Raw genomic sequence first — 26,709 nt, 5'->3', positions numbered from 1 at the left:
CCCTTCCTCCAAATCGTTAATATAGATTGTAAAGGGTTGGGGTCCCAGCACTGACCCCTGCGGAACACCACTAGTTACTGATTGCCAACCCGAGAATGAACCATTCATCCCAACCCTCTGTTTTCTGTTAGATAGCCAATCTTCCACCCATGCCAGTATATTACCCCCAATCCCGTGATTTATTATCTTGATCAGTAATCTTTTGTGTGGAACCTTGTCAAATGCCTTTTGGAAGTCCAAATACACTACATCCACTGGTTCCCCTTTATCCACCCTGTATGTTACGTCCTCAAAGAATTCAAGCAAATTTGTCAAACATGACTTCCCCTTCGTAAAACCATGCTGGCTCTGTCCTATTAAATTATGTTTATCCAAATGCTCTGTTACTGTTTCCTTAATAATGGACTCCAACATTTTGCCAACCACAGATGTTAGGCTAACTGGTCTATAGTTTCCAGCTTTTTGTCTACTTCCCTTCTTAAATAAGGGTGTTACATTAGCATTAACCTGTCCCATTACCATCTCGACGATACCATTACCATCTCCTTTTGCCTTGAATTTCTCTTAATCTCTCCTGCCTTCTGTCCTATCACAGACCTTCCCTTTTGTTTTTTCATCCCCTCCCCCTTTCCCAGCCCCTACACTTGCTTAAAAATCTGTTCCATTTCCTGCTTTTTTCCAGTTCTGACGAAAGGTCAACCTGAAACATTAACTCTGTTTCTTTGTTCACAGATACTGCCTGACCTGAGTTTCTCCAGCATTTTGTTTTTATTTCAGATTTCCAGCATCTGCAGTATTTTCTTTTTGTCTAATTATTTCTAAGTTGACATTGCACTTGACAGTTAGCCAGGTTAGTTTACAGTTGGACTCCTCAGTTGATAAGTTAACAGCTTTAAATAGCATGTCGACTAGATATGCTAAAATCTAGTTTGGAGCTTTTAGCAATGATTCTTTAATTTTAAAACCTTAATCCTAACGAGTCAGTATAATTCTTGACATTAACTTTTCCAAGTTCACCAGGATTGTTACAAACAACATTTTTAGGGAACTTTTAGGTCGTTTCTCCCACACAGGAAAGTGACGAGGAGCAGAAGAAGCAAAAATGAAGGTTGAAAAGCAGTGAGGGTTTTAAGAAGACTTTAAAACAGAGGGAAGTGACAAAGCAGACATGCTGAGACAGGGATTTTGAGAGGATGGGGACATAATGGATGAAGGATCGGCTGGCAATGGTGGAGAGAAGAAAGTGGAAACAATAAGTAAGCTGGTATCAGAGGAGTGGAGTGTACACAGAGGGACATGCAGTTGGACGAGATCAGGATGAATCAGCAAGGCTGATTCTCTGGAACCTAGGAAGGACTGGGGTGATGGCCTTTGTGACAAGAAGGACACAAGCTGCAGCATTCTGGATAGCTTGTAGTTTATTGAGGTTGGAGACAAGACGACGAGCTCAGAGAGCACGGGAAATCCAGCCTCGAGATTGACGAAGATGTGGATTAGGGTTTCGGCAGCGGGGGGGGGGGGGGGGGGCGGGGAAAGGTCATAAAACTGAAAGATACCCCACTTTGTGAAGGAATAGCTATGATTCAGAGAAATACACGATACTATGAACAGATTTCTAATAATAAAAGACATACTGGGTTTAAAAGACACAAGTCTCAGCAGACAGGGCTGTGAACAGAATACAGGCTTCTGAGCTAAGATCAGTTGATAACAAAGTTGTAAACAAGCTTTGAAATGGGAATTAGTTAAATATTCTAAAACAATGAAAGATTGAAATGGCAGTTTGGCGATTCCAGAGTCTATGGTTTGCAACCAACACAATGGAATCACCCAGTTTAAAGTGTGAAGAGCTAACACGATAAAACAGAAACACAAACATTAAAAGAGGCATGTGCCTTTGAAACATGACATCAAGTAAAGAAACAACTGCTGGTCAAATAGTTTTATGTTAAACTTGGAAAACAGGAACCATACGATTAAATATGCAACCAATTGAGATAGCTAGAAATGCATGAAACATTCAGTTGAAGTGTCTTTCATTTAGATATAGTAAACCATACCAACAAGACTTTGAAGATATGACATCAGATGACACCAAGCAATTGCATTGTGTTTGTATTAAACTTGAAGCAGAACGGAGACTCAATGTCTACAAAAAGCAGTTAAGCCAATATTAAGAATTGAATGGAAAGCATTTTGTAAGAATGACATCAAACAAAAACCATTGCTGTCATTGTTTTTATGATGGTTTTTGGAACACCTAAAAGTAGAGAAATAATTATGCATGCAATGATAGAATTGATAGTAAAATAGAAAGCATTCGAAAGAGGTATCAAGAAAGACAAATTAGCTGACATCAGCAGAGAACATCAAAGAAGAAACCAATGCCAAAAGGGTATAAAAATAAGACCCTTTTAACAGAAAAGTCAGAACGGGCAGGGCGTTTTCTCAACTTTCCAGAGGCATCTCTAAGTCTTTAACTTTGAGTCTCGGGAGTCCAAAGAGGTACTATTATTTGATTTTGGTGGATGTTCTGGATTAAGAAATAAGAAATGTAACGAAGTAAAGATTTGAGAATAAGGATCTCTGAGAAATAAGGAATGTAGACTAATTGTATTTTGAATTGTTAATGTTGCGACTGATTCAACAGATGTTAACTGAATGTCAGCTCTTGAATAAAACTATATACGTATTTTTAGAATTGTCTCAAAGAGTAATTCTGTATAGACTCGCGAACCCACAAATTCTGTACCCTCTTATGTAAGGAGTTGCAGAATTCGGGGGGGTATTCCGGACCCTTATAATATCCGGAAGGTTACAGTCTAGTTCAACTTATTAAAAGTACTATCCGGAGGACAGTAACATCTTTAGTCGTTCCTTTCCTTTAGGGAGAGATAGCCTGAACCTTTAGACCCATTTAAGCATCTTATGGAATTCGGCTATCTCTAACTTAAGTTGAGGGTGAACGTCTGGGGAATACGCCTGATCTGGAATAGCCCAAAAGGGCTAGGACTGTAATTATCCCTTCAACTTGTCCCAGCAGCAGCTTGCATTTATGTAGCATTCTTCAAGTAATCAGCAAGAAATTAAGCATGTGAGGAATATAAAGCACAATAAAAAAAAGTGAAAGGTTTCTAGAAATACTCAGCTACAAGTGATCATGAATAGTAGAAGTGCCTGATGGATCCCAAGGGTGATGTGATGGTGAGTGGCCAACAGGTGCCAGATATAGTAAGTGGCTGTCAGTGTTTACACAAGAAACCACAGGCTGCCTTCCCAATACTGACGTTCATTTCTCGGCCCAGCCTGACCTGTTTCTCTGTTGGCTATATTTTGTCAGAATGTTTTATTCTCAAATGTGATAGTTGGATTGTCTGTTTTCCATTTCCCTGCCTTTTCCTTAAGCCTCTCTATCTTGGCTCTCTACAGGCCCTTGGTTTAATGTTTCCATTACTTGACTGAAATGATCTGTTATATCATCCAACAATCATTCCACGGATACTTCTGCTGTTTTATCCTTCCTCTCTTTTCTCAGATTCTACAAATATGTTTGTTCATCCCTCATTTAAGAATGGTACAAACCCAAAATGTCGATTGTCTGTGCTCTCCTGCTGCGTGGTTGCAGCTTTTTCTCTTTTTGTTCCTGAACTGTGTGAAAGGGCCATTGGAATGGAGAAAGAACAAGTCTGACTATTCATACAATAAGTTAACTGCTTAACTTTGTCTTTTTGGCCGTGCTTTATTTTTCCAATTACATTTCAGCCAGAGTTCCAATCAGGAGAAAAGAAATAAATATCAATTTAATTGACCTTTACAACAATAGAACAAAAATAGTTGTGAAATAGATTCACAATACAGACACTTCTAGCAAAGATTCAGCTAGGAAGGTCTGACTCCCAAGAAATTTTACACCTTTTCTTCACTCCCTCAGGTCTTAGGGGTGCAGATTTGAGCAGATGTTGTGCACAACTGGTTTAGTCATAAATCGCTAGATCTATTGGGTCTCCATCTCCTCTGCCAAAACCACTCTACTCTAGGATCACCCTGGAGAGCAAAGATAATATTGAAGGAGGATCCACAACAACTCTGTCTATTGTATGTGATTTGGGGAGCGGAAAGAGAGGGAATAGTAGCACCCGCACTGCTGTCCTGGCTGAGATCATTTAACTCCACACAGACTGTGGACGGAACCCGAGACATTCCTGGTCTACACCGTGCAAAGGGCTCCGTCCTATTCAGAGCAGTAAGATCCAACCTACTCCATTCATACTTTTGTTTCTTAGTCCAAATCGTTGCTGACAGACCCGAAAAGCCCCACATCGTTGTTCCACAATGGATTCTATGCTTTTCAGATTCCCAGTTCATCTCCTCCACACAGCTCCAATTAAACCTGCAGTAGCTAGACTTTCTGCTTCTTCACCTTTTTCAGTTTCACCTTCCTGGTTCGAGCAGGTGGTGAGGAAGCCTTGGGTTTTCCTTCCGATAGGTTCACAGGAGCAAGGCCAGCTGCAGGACATGACATCACCTTTTTAGTAGAGCTGAAAATAATACAGGAAGGGACATCAGTTTCAAGTAAACTATGCATCCGTTGCTTCGAACAAACCATGGCCACTCGGCATCATCAGACTCAACTCAACTTACTTCATTTCTTAAAGCAGGAGTGTCAACTTGTCCTCCCATTTTTAAAGATTTGTGTATCTGAACCCCCAAGTCTCTGCTCTTCCACTCCTTTTGACATTTTACTATTTTTAATCTATATTTCCCCTCTTTATTCTTCCTCCCAAAATGTATCACCTCACATTAAATTTCATCTGATCTTTACCCAATCTACTAACCGGTTTCTGTCCTAAAGTTTTTTTTACAGCTCTCTTCACAGCTAACCATGTTTTATATTTTGTGTCATCTACAAAATTTGATATTGTGCTCCATACCAAAGCCCAGATCATTTGTTTCTATATATTGAGAAGAGCAATGGTCCCATTGACACCCAGGGAACACTACTGTTTAAATCTCTCCAGTCCAAAAAAAATCAATGAACAATTACTGTTTTCTGTCCTTCAATCAACTTTCCTTTGACTTCACTTTATCAAGTCTCCCATGTGACACCTTCTCAAACACTTTTTCAAAACATCCAGGTTTGAAGTCAGATTTACCAATCCTCTTTGGAAAAACCCATCCCTTTATAACTTGCACAAGACTGCTGATCCCGACTATGCCAGCAACATACTATGAGAAGCAAGCAAACAGTATCTAAAACCCCAGACGTTCCACCAAACCCAGCATGTAATAGCCACTGACATTGCTGCCTCTAACTGCACGAGTCCTAATCACAAATCATTTTCACAAGCGACAAAGAACTCACACTTGTAATAGAGCCTCCTCAAATCTCAAACACCACAAAGCGCACGCACACACACACTAAGCGACTAGACACGTGGAATCAATGTACTGAGTACAGGACTGGATTGGATTGAGACTATAGGTCGCTGAACAATCAGAAAATCTTCACCTGCCATGGATTGAATAAAGACAACCCACTCACACTGTATCACTCAACTCCTGGAGAATTGAACACGTCTCACCTTTTCATTTTATGTTGCTTAAGAACATTGTATAATTATTTCTACGACACCAACTCCAAGGTTTTACCTCACTAAAGAGGTTGTTAATCAGGGTTTCATGGAGAATGTGGACTTTCGATGGAATCCTTACCTCTCTCTGTTCTGCTCCATCTCCTTCTCTCCATTGTGCTTTTCAAACATGGCAACAAAAAAGCCATTTGTCAGGGTGTCATTGGGTGTGGCCCGGATACACCGGGGACCTTCCGGGAATGTGTCCAGCCCACGATGTGGCCATGAGGGCATCAGATTGACCAGTCTATATGGAAGAAACCAGTCAGTCAGGAGCTCATTGAACAGAAACATCCCAATCCCTGAAAGGCCGTGCACTTTCCCACTAGCTTGTTCTCATCGGATGAGCTTTTTAGTCCCCAAATTTCTCTCCTAGAAAGGCACTAACTCTGGCGGGGGCCTAGTTCCACTGGCAGCCTTCAACTACCTCAAACGAGTGGCGTGAACCTAGGCGCAGTCGGTAAGCTATTCAAACGTGGAAGCGATCACAGCCACGTCTGATCCTGTCCTGTCCCATTACCCACAAAACGCACTGAACAGCGGTCAGGAATGAGAACCCTGATTGAGTTTCTGCTTCTGGGCTCAGGGACACCGAGACCAATTGTAACACCCCAGCTGAGATCAGCTACCGCCACTCAGAGCAGGAATCTTGAACTGGTTCCTCCTGGACTTTAAGGGTAAGTGCAACCCTAAAAGGTTACTAGGGTGGCATCAGAGAATGAAATGAAAAGGCAGGAGATTTGCTCATAGATTGCCATTAAATGCAGCACTCCATCTTCCTGGAATCGTGCACTGTATCCAGCCACTACCCAAACAAGTCAGGAGTCACTCGATAGGATCTTAGTGTAAAATGTCCATCTGGTCCTTGCAAAAGAGCAGAATTCACAGCCAGGTGTGAGCAGCTGGATTCATCCAGAATTCACTCCCAATCAAGGAACTTGGTGTGACTGAAACTGAACCTGAATTCACTCCAGACCAAGGAGATCAGTGTGACTGGGAGTGAAACTGGATTCACTGTCACTGGGCTAAAGCGTGAGTGAATTGCAGTCACTTTCCCCAACCCATAATGATCATCTGTGAGGCACTTTATATATTACTGAGCTTTGGCTGATGAGACCCCCTGTGCCTGAAGTAAATTTAATTAGTTTTGGGAAACAAAAATTATCAAATCAGCTTAATTTTTTTTAAATTCGTTTATGGGATGTGGGCATCGCTGGCAAGGCCAGCATTTATTGCCCATCCTTAGTTGCCCTTGATTTCATATGCACTTCTCAAAATACCAAATAACTGCCACAAGATTCTATGAACGAAGCTGGTAAATTGTAGTCTAGAGAATTTTAACAATCAGAAGAAACACATTTCCATCAGTTTAGGATTAGGCACGCTGGCTACCCAATGGTTTAGGCAGTAAAGGTTGTGAGTGACTGAGTCAAAGAAAGCAGGAAGATCCCAGGTTCTACTTGAGCCAGTTTATTTGATCTGAGCCAGGGAAGCAGGAGGCGACTACAATTGGTATCAGCGGCCCCCCTGGCTAAGGAGGAACAAATTCATCCAAGGCTCCCACGCCAGACTGCCAGCCACTGATCCCTCCTGGAAAGAGCATGCCAGTAGACATCAGCGAGGACAGAATCAGACTTGGGTCTGATGAAACCTCCTGCTTTTCTCAGATAAGTAACACTTAGTAGCCAGTTACTAGCAACTACCCGAGTGAGGGGTGAGAATCCAGGTTGGGGTGGAAAAGAAGAGAAAAAAAAAAAAATCAGCAAAAAATAAATTCTAATCTTTCAGTTGTTGGGGGGGGGGGGGGGGGCGGGGTGGGGTGGGGTGGGGTGGTTTATAGATTGTGAAAGGTACCTTTGAGAACAAAGAATATAACTGCTCGTGAAATGTCTTAATAAATGAGATAATCTGAGGGCGAGGTTAAAGATCACTGCATCGAACTCCTCATACATGATCATAGGGCCTCTACCTCATCTGGTTGCCATGTTGCTGCAGTATCTCCTCAACGACATCCTCATTCTCCTCACGATGGACTGAACAAGTTGAGTAAATGACCCGTTCGATGTTCGGAAAGCTCAGCGCGTGATTGAGGGCTTTGCGCTGGAAACTTGCTAGCGCCTGTAGACGTCGTGTGGACGACGATTCCTCATCGTCCGTGAGCTGGTTCAAGCGGTTCACAATTCCTTGTTTTAACAAAAATTAATTAATTAAAAGCCTCGGTATTTGTGGGTAAAATGAATTCCTGACAACAGAGCTATTCAGAGTCTGAAAGTCATCCAGTGGAGCTCGGGTTCCACAGCACTTTAATACTTAACAGTTCAGCCAACCTAACACCAACAATGCAGAACTATTTTTGCCAGTTTTCTCCTAACAGCACCAACTCAGCTCCACCATACCTCACTCAAATAGTCATTCTTTCCACGAGGGGTCACAGGATAGAGATAGCTCGGGTATTAACTCTCTCCTTGTTCTCAAGCATCTCTCAAGAATCCATCGATTCAACCGTTGCTTTTGGCCTCTTTCTTTCCCACATCCCTGCTCTGTGCCAACTCTCCCTTTGTAAATCACTCATTACTTGAAGAATGCTATATAAATGCAACCTGCTGCTGGCACAGTGGGAATCCTTCAGTTTTATGAGGGTAAAAATCCATCTATTTTCTCTTTAGCCTCTGAAGCTACACAGCTGTGACACAAAGTGTACAGGTGACCTACTCCCAGTCCTCCTCCAACACTGGGCCAGCCGAGGCCCCATTTCAAACCATACAGGCTGGTTTCAAGGGTGACTGTTCAGTAATTGTGAAGAATAAAAATTGGATCAGAAAAGTGTTAATCAAAAACTGCAACTGCAGTCCTTTTAGAAAATATCCCCTTCCTAACTCATCCAATTTTGGACTGGGTTAAATGCGACAGCCTTACTCTAATCTGGCGACTGAGAGCAAGGAAAGGAGGAATCATTCAAATCCTCACAACACATCTCCCCCCACCCCTCCAAAACCATCCCCAACTGTAGCGCAGCAGAATCAGGAACTCCGTGGCATCAAGCTGTAACCCCCCCCCTTTAATAGGATACAAAATCACTCTGCCGTCCAGCAGGTAGTGAAGGAGACCCTCCTCACCAGAGCCACTGCACGACGGGTCCAGTAGAATATGCTTTACATCCTGGTACTTGGGGTTGCTGGGATCCACAAGCAAGAAGTCCTGATTGGCCAGTTCATGGCACGTAACTCCAGCCCTCAACAGCAGGGTGCCCATTGTAGCCAAGCGCTTGGTGTCGAGATCAAAGGCAAAGAGTTTCCTTAAAAGATTAAAGCAATGACAGGGCTCCATTGGTATTTTTAGAACAGACAAACAATGAATGAAGACACGTATCAGGACACAGATCATAAACCAGAGCAGTATGGGACCACATGTCGATACTGTTCACATCACAAGCAATTAACCGGACACAATCCTCCCTTCCCCCATGTGTACACCGCCTAGTCCCTGTCTTTGTTCTGAATAGAAATGGTGTCTTTTGTTGCCACTTTCAACATTTTTGCAGGTTGCTATGTTGCATGGAGTGGAATCGTTAGCGGGTTCTAGATCGATTCTGATGCACTCTGTTACGGCCGGGGCGGGAGGGATGGTGGTGTTCATTCTGCTATGGATCCCTCGGTTCACGCTGGGGAAATCAATCAAATTGAGGTGGAAGAAAAAGTGCCGAGAGGGAACAAACGCCTGGAGAAAGATAAACCTAGAATAAGCCGGACAGACCGAAAGACGAGCAGACACAGAGAGCAGAAGCACGAGCCTGGAGATGACGTACTGCAGCCAGGAAGAATGGGTTGGGATGTGGACGCTACACAATGAAAAGGTTCCCTGGAGCAAATGATGTAAACGTGAACACGTACAACTGGAAAAACAAATTCATACCCCGGCTTTAGCAAAATTCATACCATTTCCTTGAAAGTGCGAGTGCCGGTAGAAACGAGCCAATGGTATTTTGGGCTTCATAAACAAGGGCACAGAGCACAAAAGCAAAGTAGTAATGATAATTTGTAGAAGGCAGTGGTTAGACCACAGGTAGAGAGTACCTTGTGCAGTTCTGAGTCCCGATTATAGAAAGGACATTAAAGCCACAGAGAATGTGCAGCGTAGATTCACTGGGATCATGCCAGGGAAGAGAAAATAGAGTTTGCAGAAGAGGCTCGAGATGTTGAGTATTTCCGCTTGAGCAGAGAAGGCTTAAGAACATAAGACGTAGGAGCAGGAGTCGGTCATTTGGCCCCTCGCGCCTGCTCCGCCATTCAATAAGATCATGGCTGATCTGATCTTGGCCTCAACTCCACTTCCCTGCCCACTCCCCATAACCCTTGACTCCCTTATTGTTCAAAAATCTGTCCATCTCCACCTTAAATATATTCAATGACCCAGCCTCCACAGCTCTCCGGGGTAGAGAATTCCAAAGATTCACGACCCTCTGAGAGAAGAAATTCCTCCTCATTTCTGTTTTAAATGGGTGCCCCCTTATTCTGAAATTATGCCCCCTAATTCTAGATTCCCCCACGAGGGGAAACATCCTCTCAGCATCTACCCTGTCAAGCCTCCTCAGAATCTTATATGTTTCAATAAGATCCCCTCTCATTCTTCTAAACTCCAATGAGTATAGGCCCAACCTGCTCAACCTTTCCTCATAAGTCAACCCCTTCATCTCCGGAAACAACCTCGTGAACCTTCTCTGAACTGCCTTCAATGCAAGTATATCCTTCCTTAAATAAGGAGACCAAAACTGTACACAGTACTCCAGGTGTGGCCTCACCAATACCCTGTACAGTTGCAACAGGACTTCCCTACTTTTATACTCCATCGCTCTTGCAATAAAGGCCAACATTCCATTTGCCTTCCTAATTGCTTGCTGTACCTGCATGCTAACTTTTTGTGTTTCATGGATGGTTTGTTTTCACTGAACATGGGTAATGGGGATTAGAACCTTTCAGATCCACCACGTTTGGGCAGAGTGAGGTACAAGGGTTCAGAGTTATAGCGTGCAGAGGGCGAGTTCATTATATTCGGATGAGTTATAACATCTTCCAGCTCTAAGCCGGCAAAACCAAAAGTCATCCTCTCTGGCTCCCGGCAGCACCTCTGCCACGATGTCCTGGTCTTGCAAACTCCCTGGCTGCCACCTCAATCCTTGCTCGGCGGTGCAGAGCCTTGGTGGGCTAGCTGACCCCCCAGCTGAGCTTCATTCCCCAGAGGAGATTTGAGAGAAACTATGAAGGGTGAATAGGAAAAGAATATTCCCTCTGGTTGGAGGGAGTCAATGATGAGGGGTCATCAATTTAATATTGTCAATGATAGACGGAGGAGAGGTTAAGAGAACTGTCTTTATACAGGGGGTTGTTGAAACATGGCATGTTTTGCCATGGGCAATGTTCTTTTAAGGGAACATTGGATAAACATTTTAAGCAGAGGATAATACAGGGCTCCGGGGAGAGAGCAGGGCACGGAATTAATTTTTGGATTGCTCTAGCAAAGAACCGGCACAGACACAACAGACGACTGGCCTCCTCCCGTGCTGTAAACCTCTATGGTTCATACGGTACTTCAACTTTATATTTCATGCACATTTTCTGTTTACCGTTTTCACACTAATTGCACTGACGCGGTACTATAAATTATACCAAATCTTATTGTTCTGGTGCTCATCTCTCTCCCAACCACTCCATGGAATTCCCACAGTTGTCCTGAGTTCCGCGCTCCCGCCTCCCTCCCCCGTGATACTCTCACAGCCTTGCTCCGAATTGCCCCTCACCCCACCAGCGATATTCCCACAGATTTGCCCATGATACTTAAAGAGATTCAGCTTACAAACATATCAGTTCTCTTCCTGTCTGAAGGGCTGAGGCTGCTGTTATTCCCAGAGTTATCCGTGATTCTCCATTGATATTCCCAGAGCTAACAGTGATCCCCCCCAGTGATACTCCCGGAATTTCCCAATTCTTGCCCAGTCATACTCACACACAGTTGCCTAAATTTCACCCCTCCCTTCCCCAACTGCAAGCTCAGTCCAGCAATGGATCATGTGAAAAAGGTTCAAGTGTCACTGCCAGTTTATAATGATAAGAGTTTAAAAGGGTAACTGGTCACAATGGAGGATGGGTCTGTGCGAGAGCCACCTGCCAGTTTCTGGGCCGCTGTGCGAGAGCAGCTTCAGCTCGAACAGGAAGAGGTTGGTTGTGTTTGTAAAATGAATCCCTTTCTTTATGTATCACAGGGTCTTTCGATCTTGTTCTTTGACGTACTGTAGCCGGGTCTGGACTTACCCTTTATTACAGAGAATAGCAGCGAGATGGCTGGTCTTGTTCCCAGGGGCTGCACAAGCATCAATCACGTGAGAACCTTCCGGAGGTTTCAAGAGATACGCTGGGAGACAACTGGCCTGGAAATAAGGGAAGGGGAAAAAAAAGCATTTGTTGGACCTGTGACAAATCTGCCCAGGACACCTGGCTACGGTGAGTGATTCAGTCAGAAGGTACGGCCACCAAGCGAGAGTTTAACCACCGCGCCTTGACATTCAACGGCATTACCATCGCCAAATCCCCCACCATCAATATCCTGGGGGTCACCATTGACCAGAAAATTAACTGGACCAGCCACATAAACACTGTGGCAACAGGAGCAGGTCAGGGGCTGGGTATTCTGCGGCGAGTGTCTCACCTCCTGACTCCCCAAAGCCATCTACAAGGCACAAGTCAGGAGTGTGATGGAATACTCTCCACTTGCCTGGATGAGTGCAGCGCCAACAACACTCAAGAAGCTCGACACCATCCAAGGCAAAGCAGCCCGCTTGACTGGCACCCCATCCACCACCTTAAACATTCACTCCCTCCACCACCGGCGCACCGTGGCTGCAGTGTGTACCATCTACAAGATGCACTGCAGCAACTCGCCAAGGCTTCTTCAGTAGCACCTCCCAAACCTGCGACCTCTACTACCTAGAAGGACAAGGGCAGCAGGCGCATGGGAACACCACCACCACACGTTCCCTTCCAAGTCACACACCATCCTGACTTGGAAGTATATCGTCGATCCTTCATCGTCGCTGGGTCAAAATCCTGGAACTCTCTCCCCAACAGCACTGTGGAAGTACCTTCACCGCACGGACTGCAGCCGTTCAAGAAGGTGGCTCACCACCACCTTCTCGAGGGCAATTAGGGATGGGCAATAAATGCCGGCCTTGCCAGCGATGCCCACATCCCATAAAAAAAACACAAACACTACTGCAAGTGATTCTTTGGGAGATACTAGAGCTGGGTAGGAGTGTGTTGGAGCACCCGGAAACCACCGTCTGCAGCATCAGTGAACCTTGAGCAGGCCGTCAGACCTTTACAAGATCATAACATAAGCAGCACAAGAGCTGGTAACACTTAAATCTGCTGCAGGTAGATCTCTGCATTCTGTACCAATCCATAAAACCTGCACAGATTACCAACAGCAAAGTTTTGCCCACTGCTCCTCCTGCCTGGGCAGCTCTCGTGCAGACAGCTAACCATTCAATGAACCAGGGTTTCTGCATCAAGCACCAGGGTGTGGCAAATCGGTACCCGTTGGTGTGCCAGCACGACTTCTCCTGGTGTTCCCAGAAACCCACCGCGTCAAATTCAGGAGACATCTGTCCTCGTCTCCAGACACCACTGATTTTTTTGCAATTTATTATTTTCAGACTAGATGTAGGAAGGATGTTCCCAGTGGCCGGGGAGTCCAGAACCAGAGGTCACAGTCTAAGGATAAGGGGTAAGCCATTTAGGACAGAGATGAGGAGGAATTTCTTCACCCAGAGAGTGGTGAACCTGTGGAATTCTCTACCACAGATGGCAGTGGAGGCCAATTCATTAAATATATTCAATAAGGAGTTAGATATATTTCTTAAGGCTAAAGGGATCGAGGGATATGGAGAGAAGGCAGGGACAGGGTACTGAATTTGGATGATCAGCCATGATCTCATTGAATGGCGGAGCAGGCTTGAGGGGCTGAATGGCCTACTCCTGCTCCTATCTTCTATGTTTCTTCAAGTGTTGTGATCACCCCCAGTTCCTGTACTGTGTAATGTACAAGATAGTCTGCAACATCCAGCTTGGAATCCACCCCAGAAAAGGGGCGAAATAGTTCCTCCATCTGATAGAGCAGGAGGTTAAGTAAATCCAGGAGTGGATCATTGCTCACAATAAACATTGATTCCAGTGTCACAGACGCTCTGTGTAAAGGCATGAAACATATGGAGAAAAAACACACAACGCCACGAAGTTTGGAAAGGCCACTTAGCCTGAAAAACTCACTTCTTCCAGACCATGAGCAATCGGCCCGATCATGGACTACCATTTAATCTCCTGAGGGAACATTTATAAATACTCCCTGGTCCCCAAAGCTATGAAGCAAGACCGCAGAATATTCATCCGTCCTCCTATCTTCACTGCTGCCCTCCACCACAACACCTGCATTCTACCCGCCCCCCCACCCCCACCAAACGTATCTGATCTTCGCAGTCTAACCGGAACACAAAACCTCTCGACTACATACAGCAGTTTCTATGAAACCCTTGCGGCCACCATTATTCCAGAATCCACCATATGCAGCATTGGTGAAGCGTGGCCAGGCTTACCTTATCCTGCAGAATGATATGCCCGGCTGTGTACAGGTAGTGTTCATGAAGATCTGTCTTCGGATGGAAAGCCAGTAATTCTGGGAGGTGAAGGTCACAGATGAATTGTTTACGATTGAGATGCCTCAGATCAGCTACACTGTGTGAAAAAGAGTTCAGCTGTGAAAACATTGGACACAAACCTAGGTAACTACAGTTTTGGCAAAATATAATGAAATCGATTATTCGATACAAACTTGATGACTAAATATGTGAAATTAACCTAGTAAATGGTTTAAAAGGGACAGGTCTAATGTTCTCTTTAATTTTTTTTGGGTGCACGGCTCCTTTAAGGGGTTGCACAGCCCACTCAAAATACTGCACATGCGCGCCTTTTCCCATTGAAAAGTCAGTGAGGTCCAGAGTGCTGCGTGACCCTGCAGCTTAAAGAGAGCACTGGACAGGCTCTCCCTAACTAACCTCTGAGTCTTTTGAGCAACTGACAGCTCAAACAGACAATGGAAGGTCCCATCATGTAGTGTCCCTACACATTCAGAAAGTCTTTGATAAAGTTCCACATGAAAGGCTGCTGAACACAGTTAGGCAGTGAATGAATATTCTAGGTAAAACTTGGGAGGTGGCTAAAAAAAAAGCTACAAGAGAGGAAGCAGTGAGTACTAGTTAGGGGAGTAGAACGTCCCAGGGATCAGTGCTGGTGCCCCTGCTGTTTCTATTCTACACAAACAAGCTGGATTTCAAAACACAATAGTAGTTGGTCAACTGCTCATACTAAACTGGTGGGTAGTCAAGCCTGAAGAAGCAGCCATGGGGTACAGAATGACAACATTTGCAAATGGGCACAGCTATAACAAATGTAATTCAATACAGATACGTGCACGGTGTTACACACTAGAAGAACACAGAAACACACACAGAACACAGAAACCCCACAGTGCAGATAGAGGCCATTTCGGCCCATCGAGCCTGCACCGACACATATCCCACTCGATCCCCGTAACCCCTACACCAACACATATCCCACCCTATCCCCACGATTTAATCCCCCTAACACTAAGGGTCAATTTATCATAGCCAATCAACCTAACCTGCACATCTTTGGACTGTGGGAGGAAACCGGAGCACCCGGAGGAAACCCACGCAAACACGGGGAGAATGTGCAAACTCCACACAGTCACCCGAGGCCGGATTTGAACCCGGGTCCCTGGCACTGTGAGGCAACAGTGCTAACCACTATGCCACCGTGCTGCCGACGGCTTACTCAATGAATGGTGCTGCTCCAGCTGGAGAAGTGGATGAGAGAGATCGGGAGTGATAAACTCAGCAGTCACCGTGTCAAGTCGGAGCAGAGCAGTAATCAACAAAACAGACAGAATGCTGAGCTAGATTGTCAGATTGGTGAAGTCCCAGACCCTCACACCGAGTGCTTTGGTCAGGCTTCTCCAGCGCCTTTGAATGGCTCTGGTACCATTGTTAACCTGCCCGGTTCTGTACAGCTCCCTGTGAAATCATTTTGTGCTGGGCACTGGAGTAACAGATCAAACATACCTGGTGGCCTGCCCCAGGTAAGTGTAACCCTCACGTTTGAAGTAGTCAATCACATCCTCCACGTTGTTTTTCAGCAGGTTTACTCGGACATAGCGAGGCAGCTGGCAACCTGGGAAATAAGAAGCGGCAAGGGCGATTACAGAAGTGCAGCAGCTAATTCGAACACACGCCAACAAAACATGATGCAGTCAGAGAATGCGAGAGGGAGGGGAAGGGGTGCAAAGGGCTTCTGCCACGCTGCTGGTAAAGGCCCTAATGCTAAGTGCGACTAACCAAGCCATTCCGAGGAAGCGATGGGGAATCCGCACCTGACTGTGGCAGGAGGAAACTATTTTGTCTTTGAATTCACTCCCTTCAAATGTTACTGCTGGTAATAAATTTAGGAGTGGCGTTTAACAGAACAGCGGATGTTCAGGGTGAGATGATCACAGCAATAACAACATTCCCAGCATGCAACTGAGCCATACAAATCAAGAAAGTCTCCGGTCTGATCCCGAAACCGTGCTGAGCTAGCTGATCTCAGCTAACGGAGCAGTAGGGAAGTTACAGTTAGCTACAGAGACAGGGGGAGGATTAATCAGCCAGGATCCACAGCCCAGATTAGTATCCTGGTGGGAAGTGTGTGTGTGGATGGGAGTTGAACACAGGATCGTATTCAGCCAAGATGCCCCCTCCTCTGAAAAAGAGTCGCTTGGTTGTGATATCGAAAGCCAGCAGATGTCTGTGGAACTGTACCCCAGCAAGAGTCAGACCTCCAGGAGAAATGGGCATAATATGGGAACGGAGGTTCCTATCCGAATAATGAAGTTCGACGCAGTGAAACAAAATAACAAAGTTTATTAAACAAATGGCTTAACTGGTAACACTACAGGAGAAGATGTACACAGGTCTGTGCAGCCTCCCAGCACCTCAAAGACTGCTGCAAAGTACTGGAAGCTGACGTCATCACATTCTCCACGCCAACTGGTGGTCACGTGATCGGCGTCATGACATCATCACGCGGAAATGCAAGAAAGTACATACAGTTTAAAGGTGCAGTCCACAGCTGCACTACACGGTAGTTAAAGGGATGATTACTAATTGCCCCGAGTCTCTTAGTGGCTCCACCGCAATAAGGTAATATGGGGGCGGAGGGACAACAGCACTACTGGGAATTCTGTTCGGGATCAACGTCTTGAGCCTTCTTCAACTTCTTACTGGGTTTTAGATAAGGTACATAGATTTGCACAGTAATGAGCCTGTTAACAACAACAATATAGCCCTTTAATGTAGTAAAACATCCCAAGGCGCCTCACAGCAGTGCAATCAGACAGAATTTGACACCGAGCCGAGCCACATAAAGAGATATTACAGGTGAACAAAAGCTTGGTCAAAAAGGTAGGTTTTAAGGAGCAATTTAAAGGAGAGAGGCAGAGAGGTTTAGGGAGGGATTTCAAGAGCTTGGGGCTAAGGCAGCTGATGGCACGACCACCAATGGTGGAGCGATGAAAATCAGGGATGCGCAAGAGGCCAGGATTGGAGGGGCGCAGAAATCTCAAGAGTACTTTCCCTTCCCTTCAGTGTCTCGGAGCATTTCAGTGTCAGATTGGATCAGTAGGCAGCATTCTGACCTCTGTTCAAGTCCATCCCACGTACTTAGCGTGTAATCAGTGCACTGCCGAGTGAGTGAGGTGCTTTATTTCGTAAGAGACATTAAACCGAAGCCCTGTCTGCCTGTTGAGGTGGATATTAAAGATCCCATGGCACCATTTGAAGAGCAGTAGGGAGTTCTCTCGGTGTCCTGGCCAATGCTGCTTCTCACAACCACCACCACCAAAAGTGGTTAACCAGAAGTATCCATACCCTTTGTGCTGGAAGCTTTTGTTTCTAGAAGGTCCTCATTGCGGCTGACTTTCCTTTTCACCTTCAGTCTGGCGAGTGCCGATTTTAACTGGGAACGATGCTTCATGATCAGTGCTTTCCAACTCCCACCACACTTCAGGCCTTTCCCAAAGAGGAGGTCGTACACCAGTACCTGTGTTTCAAAAGTCAAAGTATCCTTTTTATAAAAGTTCTAAAGCAGCTGTCGTATTTGTATAACTTTCACACAAACAGGGTCTCTATCTACAACCCTCTACGGTCCAAATACATCAGCCTACACATTCTCCCCCCTCTATCTGTGTTGCAATCAAGACCCATTTCCGACTCTAACCCATTCTCTCAAAACTGTGGAACTACTTACCTCCCTGCCTTCCCTTTGGTCACTGGGCAATTATTATAGTTCAAGCTCTCCTTCCCCCCTCCAATACCCATCCTGTCTTAATAACTAGACTCCAGCTTCCACAAGCATACCAAGTCTATTATGAATCTAAACCTGCATCTTTAGCTTCTGCTGTGAATCTCAGTCGAACACTAATGGAGAATACGTGGGGTGCCCACCACATTCTTCTGTCACCTCAGACAGCAAAAAATACCACACTGCTAGCCCACTGCAGCAGGCTAAACTATTGTTCACATTTATTTATAGATAAAATAATATACAAAACAGGAAGATCAACGAGAAACCACACAGTACAATCATCTAACTTACACTTGAGGTGTAGATACATTTAAGGGGAAGCTAGATAAAGGCATATAAGGTTAGATGAAGTAGGGTGGGAGGAGGCTCGTGTGGAGCATAAACACCGGCACCGACCAGTTGGGCTGAGTAGCCTGTTTCTGTGCTGCTAGTATATATGCAAACTGTGTTGACCATTTAAAATGACAGTGTGCTTCGTACAGCTCCTTAGAGTTCCTACTGGCCCCAGCACATAAAGCAACACAGCAAATAGAAAAACAAAGGTTTTATTAGAGTAGTCTCTCGTGATTTTTCCCAGGAAGCAACTGAGAACTCTATACAAGGTAGTCATCTTTCTTTTGACACTTAACATGGAGAACGATCCATGCAAGAAAAGGTTAAAGGGGAAGGTTCATGGAGAAAATGACCCCGAAAGCCCCTGTCCACCTAGCCATATAAACGGTCATACCTTGGCGACATTAATCTGTAGCTTCTTCTCCTTCTTCAACAGGTTCGTTGTGCTAATAATGTCCTTCAACACAGGAGTGTATTTCAGTGTTTCGCACACCAGCGCAAAGAGCTGCTTAATGTTCTGAAAGGGAGAAAAAAAACAATGTGACCATTTTCTGTACAATTCATCCCCATCTACTTTATACCTTCTTCCCCTCCAAGTTCCCTTGGTCAACACCTGGCTGGGCTGCTGCATCCAGGCCTCTGCCGATGTTGCTTTGTTCGTGGGTGCCAGTAGGAGGCGCTGTAGCGTAACTGAGGACACTCATTTTCTGGTTTCTCTTTTTGAAACTGCAATCAGAAGCTTTCCGCAGGTAAACATAATCTCACCTCACCAGCTGAAGTCAAGTTCAAGGTTTTTCCTCAATCCACTAATTCACATCCCAGAAATAAAGACATCATTCTGAAATTTGCCGCTTTCCTGCAGATTGCTTTTTTTCTTAAAACTATTTCGCTGTATGTTTGGAGTATTTTTGCAATGGAGAATATCAAGCAACATGCAAGGCCACTAAGTGCTGAAGGACATTTAAAAAAAAAAGCTTTCAAAATGTCTATCTGATAACATGTGTAAAAAATAGTTTTAAGTAGTCACTGCTGGGCATGTGATCGCCATACTTACATGGTTTATGCATGTGAACGTTAATCTTTTTTGGTATCAATTTCTTGGTAAATTGTTAAGACGGGTTTGTTGAGTCAATAATGTCCTTCAGCACAGGTGTGTATTTCAGTGTTTCGCACACCAGCGCAAAGAATTGCTGAATGTTCTGAAAGGCCCGACTGAGATCGGGAATTCAACATGTTGGGAATCTTGAAAAATGACTCTTAGACCAGCAGCCCAATCACTTCTCACTGAATTTTTCAACTCTGGTCAAGAGAAAAATCAGCAAGCACACCTGCGTTAGGTATGCCACAGGGCAAAAGCAAATAGAGCTCTCCCTTCACGACCCTATAATGCCAACAGAAGAACAGCAGCACTGCAGCATGTTCATATTTCCCATTCCATCCTTACAACTACGCAGAGTGTGTCACCTTATTAATGCAAAGGGGAATTGGATAAATACTTCAAGGGGAAACATTTGTAGAGCTCATGGGGAAAGAGCAGGGGAGTGGAACTAATTGGAGAGCTTTTTCAAAAAGCTGGCACAGGCACGATGGACTGGATGGCCTCCTCCTGTGCTGTATCATGATTCATTGAAATTCATGCCCCTTTTATAAACAAAACACACAGCCAGGTATGGTACTGAAGCACAGAAACCATCCCAGCCAGGTTCAATTCTGAGTTAGTTGATCTGCTGGGATGGTGATCGGGTGTCACAATTGGCCTTAGTGCCCCGGACTATTCAGGGGGAAAATGGGCTAAGGCTCGTGCCCATCATTGCTGTCTCACCCTCACCCCGAGGATTCCCTGCAGGACCCTAGGAAGTACAGAGGGACCTTGGTGTACATGTACATAGATCTCTGAAGGCAGCGGAACAGGTAGATAAGGTGGTTAAAAAGGCATATGGGATACTTGCCTTCATTAGCCGAGGCATAGAATATAAGAGCAGGGAGGTTATGATGGAGCTGTACAAAACGCTGGTGAGGCCACAGCTGGAGTACTGTGTGCAGTTCTGGTCGCCTCACTATAGGAAGGATGTGATTGCTTTGGAGAGGGTGCAGAGAAGATTCACCAGGATGTTACCTGGGATGGAGCGCCTCAGCTATGAAGAAAGACTAAACAGGCTGGGGTTGTTTTCCTTGGAGCAAAGAAGGCTGAGGGGGGACCTGATTGAGGTGTACAAAATGATGAGGGGCATAGATAGGGTAGATAAAGAGGAACTTTTCCCCTTAGTAGGGGGGTCAATAACAAGGGGGCATAGATTCAGGGTAAGGGGCAGGAGATTTAGAGGGGATTTGAGGAGGAACTTTTTCACCCAGAGGGTGGTTGGAATCTGGAACTCACTGCCTGAAAGGGTGGTAGAGGCAGGAACCCTCACAACATTCAAGAAGCATTTGGATGAGCACTTGAAATGCCATTGCATACAAGGCTATGGACCAAATGCTGGAAAATGGGATTAGACAGGACAGGGGTGGATGGGCGGCGCGGACACGATGGGCCGAAGGGCCTCTTTCTGTGCTGTAAAACTCTATGACTCTAACCCCGAGGATTTCCCCAGACCCCTCACCCCGAGGATTTCCCCAGACCCCTCACCCCGAGGATTCCCCCAGACCCTCACCCCGAGGATTCCCCCAGACCCTCACCCCGAGGATTCCCCCAGACCCTCACCCCGAGGATTCCCCCAGACCCTCACCCCGAGGATTCCCCCAGACCCTCACCCCGAGGATTCCCCCAGACCCTCACCCCGAGGATTTCCCCAGACCCTCACCCCGAGGACCCCCAGACTCGGTGCCTTTCCCCTGCCCGGCGCCCGGTGCAGTTCCTCTCCCGGCCCCCGGGCCTGACCCGCCGGGCCGCCCTCACCTGGTGGCCGCTGTTGTAAACCAGTGTTTTGATAGATCCCTGCTTCCCCTCCAGCTGCTCCAGAATGGCGGCCGCCTTCACATAGAGCGCCATGGCCGGGCCGCGAGTCACAGGTCACTGGCTCGGCCCACGTGGTTCTCCGCGACTGCTACATTTGCGGCAAAGTCGTAAATAAATCCGCGCTGGCTCCGCCGCAGCTCGGTTTACGGCAGGAGGGGCTGAGTGGGCAGCTCGGTTTACGGCAGGAGGGGCTGAGTGGGCAGATTGGCCCCCAGAAACCCAGCTCAGGGCCCGGCTCACTGGCAAACCTGCACCGAGCTGAATCAATGCAGGTGTTCCTGGAGCAGCCTCCACATCTCTGTCCAATCTGGCTGCACCAAACACTGCTTTCTTCTGACTTGTCAGGATCTGGACAATATGGGCAAAGCTAGAACTATTGCCCATCCTCAGTTATCCTGTGACGGTGGCGGTGACCCTTCTTAAACCGCTGCAGTCTTTCAGGTGATGGCGCCCCCACAATGGTGTTCGGTCACACCATCCTGACTTGGAATTATATCGCCGATCCTTCATCATCGCTGGGTCAAAATCCTGGAACGCCCTCCCTAACAGCACCTTCACCACGCGGACTGTAGTGTTTCAAGAAGGCGGCTCACCACCACCTTCTCAAGGGCAACTAAGAATGGGCAATAAATACTGGCCTTGTCAGCGATGCCCACATCCCATAAACAAATTTTTTAAAAGGTAGGGAATTGCAGGACATTGACTCAGCGACGACAAAGGAACAGCGATATACGTCCACGTCAGGAGAGCATGTGACTTGGAAGGGAATCAGAGGTGATGATGTTTCCACGACATTGCTGCTCTTGCCCTTCTCCATGGTAGAGCTCGCAGGGGTGGGAGGGGCTGTTGAAGTAACCTTGGTGAGTTGCTGTAATGCATCCTGTGGATCACACATACTACAGCCACTTTGGTGATGGCATTGTTTCCATTGCCAGGGACACTAGTTAAGGAATTCCACCTCTAACATCGCCCATCTCCACCCCTGCCTCAGCCCATTCGCTGAAACCCACATCCATGCTTTTTGTTACCTCCAAACTCGACTATTCCAAGGCATTCCTGGTTGGCCTCCCATCTTCCACCCTCCATAAACTTTAGCTCATTCAAAACTCTGCTGCCCATGTCCTAACTCGCACCATGTCCTGTTTACCCATCACCACTGCACTCACCGACCTACATTGGTTCCCGGTGCAGCACCACCTCGAATTTAAAATTCTCATCCTTGTGTTCAAATCCTTCCATGGCCTCGCCCCTCCCTATTGCTTTAATCTCCTCCAGCCCTACAACCAATGTTCCTGTTAATTTTTTTTGGAATGTGCGGCCCATTCAAAATATCGCTCATGCGCGGTTTTTCGCATTGGCGAGCCGGCTGCACGGGACTTCCAGAGAGCTGCGTGGCCGGGCTTAAGAGAACATTGCCTACAACGCTCCGAGAACTCTGCGTTTCTCCAATTCTGGTCTCTTGTAGGTTCCCGATTTCCATTGGCGATTGTGCCTTCAGCTGTCTAGGCCCTAAGCTCTGGAATTCCCTCCCTAAACCTCTCCGCCTCTCTACCCTTCTCTCCTTTTTGATGCTCCTTAAAACCTACCTCTTTGTCCTAATCTCCCTTGTGTGGCTCGGTGTCAAATTTTGTCTCACGCTCCTTGGGACATTTTACCATGGTGAAGGTGCTACATAAATGCAAGTTGTTATCTGCTTTGTTTAGGTTCTTGAGTGATGCAGCTGGGTGAGTATTTCACAACAGTCTTGACTTGAGCCTTGTAGCTGTTGACTTTGAGGGGTCAGTGTTGTGTATATACCTTTAAGGGAATAACTGGTCTTAGACTGCAGTACCGGCAGTGACCACCCCTGTATAAAAGGCCCTAGCAGGCTTCTGTAGTTTCAGTTTCAAGCTGCCTCTTGTTCAGTAAAGTACCTGTTAAACTGTTCTCCCGAAGTCCGTGTATTATTGAGGCGCGGACTTTACAGTGGCGACGAGTAAGTTCGAACTCACCTGCAGTGTGGCATCATCTCACGGGGATCTCGCCTGAAAGGAAGGTCCTGGAAGGTCGTAGTCTGAGCAACGGGCGTCAACCGAGGGCAACCGCCCAAAGAATCCATCGGTGTTTGGAGAATTGCGGGAGAGACTGTGGTTCCAGCGAATCGTGCTGCTAGCAGGTAGCACGCTGACCCTTCCGGACTGTGGCGGGCTCAAGCTTGATCGAGCGGCTCTACAAATCGGGCCGCGCAGCGTCACCGGGAAAAGAAAACAAGAGAGAGAGGGTGGAGCGCACAGGGCGCGGTCGGTGCTCGAGAACAGGACAGCGGAGAGAAACTAAACGGGGGGGGAAGGAAAGCGAGACGCGCCGAAGATGCGTGTCACCGCCATTACCCTGTAGAACGCTAGGAGCAGCGTGGCAGTAAGGGGAAGAAGCAAAAGCGCGGGAGGCGCCATTTTATCCCGTTGGGGAAGAAGCAAAAGCGCGGGAGGCACCATTTTATTCCATTGGGGAAGAAGCAAAAGCGCGGGAGGCGCCATTTTAAATCGCCCAAGATGCCGAAAAGTGGCAGTATCACTGCTTTCGACAACGAGGTAGAAGACTGGACCACATATGTGGAAAGAATTGAAGTGTACTGCAAGGCAAATGAGGTGGCTGATGGAAAGAGGGCATCGGTATTATTAAATCTGATGGGTGCGAGTACGTGCGGCCTATTGCGGAATTTAATTACCCCAGCTAAACCAATGGAGAAAAGTTTTGAGGAGATTGTTCATATCTTACAGGAACATCTAAACCCTACACCACTGCTGATAGCAGAAAGATTCAAGTTCCATAAAAGAAACCAGCACAAAGATGAGAGCAATGCTGACTATCTTACGGAACTACGCAAGTTATCGAAGCACTGCCAGTTCGGAGCAGGACTGGCAGGCACCTTACGGGATAAGTTTGTCTGCGGGCTCCAGAGTGAAGGAACCCAGAAATGACTACTTTCAAAAAAGGACCTGATGCTAGAACAGGCTTTCAGCGTGGCAGTATCCTACGAAGCAGCAGCACGGGGAGCTGCGGAAATACAACAGAAACCACAAGAATACAGCGCTAACGAAATGGTGAATGGAGCCAAAAAGTGCTATCGCTGTGGCAGAACAACCCATGAGCAGAAGGACTGCTGGTTTAAAGACAAAATATGCAGGCAATGCGGGAAAAAGGGACATATAGCAAGAGTCTGCAGGTCGGGAAAGAAGACCAACACGACAAGAACTACTAAGGAACAGTACAGGAAAGTAAAGAAACTGACAGATAGTAGTTCAGAAGATCAGGAGAGTGATAAGGACTCCGGGAGCAGGCGACTAAGTTGTTTAAAGTTACACAACGTGATCGCAAAAGAAGATCACCGAACCATTTGGGTCACCCTCATGATAGCAGGGTCCCCAGTGAAGATGGAATTGGACACAGGATCAGCCCTAACTGTCATGAATCGACGAGACTATGAGCGGCTATTTTCACACATACCCTTAAAGGACATGTACATTGTATTGAAGACATACACGGGGCAAAAGGTCTACCCCAGAGGAAAAATAAGGGTGCCAGTTGAATATAACGGAAAGGAAACACAGAAACTATACATGTATATACTACGAGATGGAGGACCACCATTATTGGGACGTGAATGGATCCGAAGACTACAATTGGATTGGCATTCCATTCTGGCACTAACTGTGACTGACAAAAAAGATGATGACGTCGCACCTGGACGTCTGTCACAAATTCTATCTGACGCGGAAGAGGTGTTCCAACAAGGACTTGGGACTCTAAAAGGAGTAAAGGCAACCATAAAGATTGAGGATAACGCAACCCCAAAATTTTTCAAGGCCAGACCGGTGCCATACGCGATACGCCCAGCTGTGGAAGCTGAACTGGAGAGTCTGGAGCGTTCGGGGGTGCTGTCTAAGGTGGACTGGAGCGAGTGGGCCACACCCATCGTTCCTGTAATGAAGAAAGCATTGAGCAGCACGCCTGGGGAGCCAAGGAAGGTTCACATCTGTGGGGACTTCAAGGTGCCTGTGAACCCAGTCCTGCACACAGTACAGTATCCGCTTCTGCGGATAGAAGATATTTTCGCCTCACTATCTGGAGGGAAACGTTTTACAAAGATTGACCTGGCTCAAGCGTATCTACAAATGGAGGTGGAAGAAGCATCTAGGAAATACCTCACGATAAACACTCACAAAGGCCTTTACCAGTACAATCGACTGGTATTTGGGGTAGCATCAGCCCCGGCTATGTGGTAGAGGGCAATGGAACAAGTCCTGCAAGGGATCCCGAGGACCCAGTGTTATTTGGACGACATCCTGGTTACGGGCGAAAATGACAATGAACACCTTGCCAACCTGGAACAGGTGCTCACGAGATTGCAGGAATATGGGCTACGAGCCAACCGTCCCAAATGCGAGTTCTTCAGGAGACAAATCTCGTATTGTGGCCACATGATTGATGAGGAAGGGTTGCATAAGTCGCCAGACAAGATTGAGGCTGTAGTCAAGGCTCCAGCACCAGAAAATGTGTCGCAACTGAGGTCGTTCCTCGGGTTGGTGAACTACTACCATAAGTTCTTGCCGAATTTATCTACAATTCTGCACCCACTGAACGCCCTCCTTCAAACTGGTGTAACATGGAAATGGAGTGATGAGTGTAAGCGTGCCTTTCAGGAATGTAAATGCCAAATCACTTCAAAAGAAGTATTGGCCCACTACAACCCAACACTACCGATTCGGTTCGCATGTGATGCGTCACCTTACGGCATTGGAGCGGTGCTATCACACAAATTCCATGACGGTTCAGAGAGGCCAATAGCCTTTGCATCGCGCGCGCTAACTTCAGCCGAGCGTAACTACGCCCAGATTGACAGGGAGGCCCTCAGCCTGGTGTGGGGGGTGAAGAAGTTCAATCACTATCTGCACGGGCAGAAATTCACCCTACTGACTGATCATCAACCCCTGGTCTCAATTTTTAACCCAAAGAAGGGCGTTCCGGTGATGACGGCGCAACGGCTGCAAAGATGGTCACTTTTTCTAGGGGCACATCAGTATGACATAGAGTACAAAGGTACGAAACAACATGGAAACACTGATGGGCTGTCGCACCTACCGTTGCCTACGGCGGAAGAAGCACCTGCAGTGGACCCTGTGGAGATATTCCATGCGACCATAGTCGAATGTTTGCCTGTTACAAACGCAAGTATTGAGAAGGAAACCCGAAATGACCCGACACTCTCTCGGGTCTATGATTTGACGGTGAAGGGATGGCCAGCATATGGCGACTCACTGTTGCCAGCATTCTCGCCAAGGAGGGA

At 46.5% G+C, this 26,709-nt stretch overlaps 1 protein-coding gene across 1 annotated transcript; it reads right to left on the bottom strand.

The window, feature by feature from the left end:
- Positions 1 to 1,927: 1,927 nt before the first annotated feature.
- nsun5 (NOP2/Sun RNA methyltransferase 5) lies at positions 1,928 to 21,456 on the bottom strand. The gene is made up of 10 exons (XM_085964330.1): positions 21,324 to 21,456; positions 18,822 to 18,944; positions 17,659 to 17,830; positions 15,817 to 15,925; positions 14,272 to 14,410; positions 11,936 to 12,051; positions 8,747 to 8,925; positions 7,600 to 7,813; positions 5,713 to 5,877; positions 1,928 to 4,538 (listed from the first exon to the last, which is right to left on the bottom strand). The coding sequence occupies exons 1-10, from the start codon at positions 21,414 to 21,416 to the stop codon at positions 4,400 to 4,402; spliced, it is 1,449 nt and encodes a 482-aa protein (XP_085820456.1). The 5' UTR covers positions 21,417 to 21,456; the 3' UTR covers positions 1,928 to 4,399.
- Between the last annotated feature and the right edge of the window lie 5,253 nt (positions 21,457 to 26,709).

The sequence above is a fragment of the Somniosus microcephalus genome, chromosome 22 (genome assembly GCF_052327205.1).
Source record: "Somniosus microcephalus isolate GS21.2 chromosome 22, FLI_Smic_1.0, whole genome shotgun sequence".
NCBI lineage: Eukaryota > Metazoa > Chordata > Chondrichthyes > Squaliformes > Somniosidae > Somniosus > Somniosus microcephalus.
Note: the sequence above shows the minus strand (reverse complement) of the source record. Positions and strands in the feature narration are given on the sequence as shown.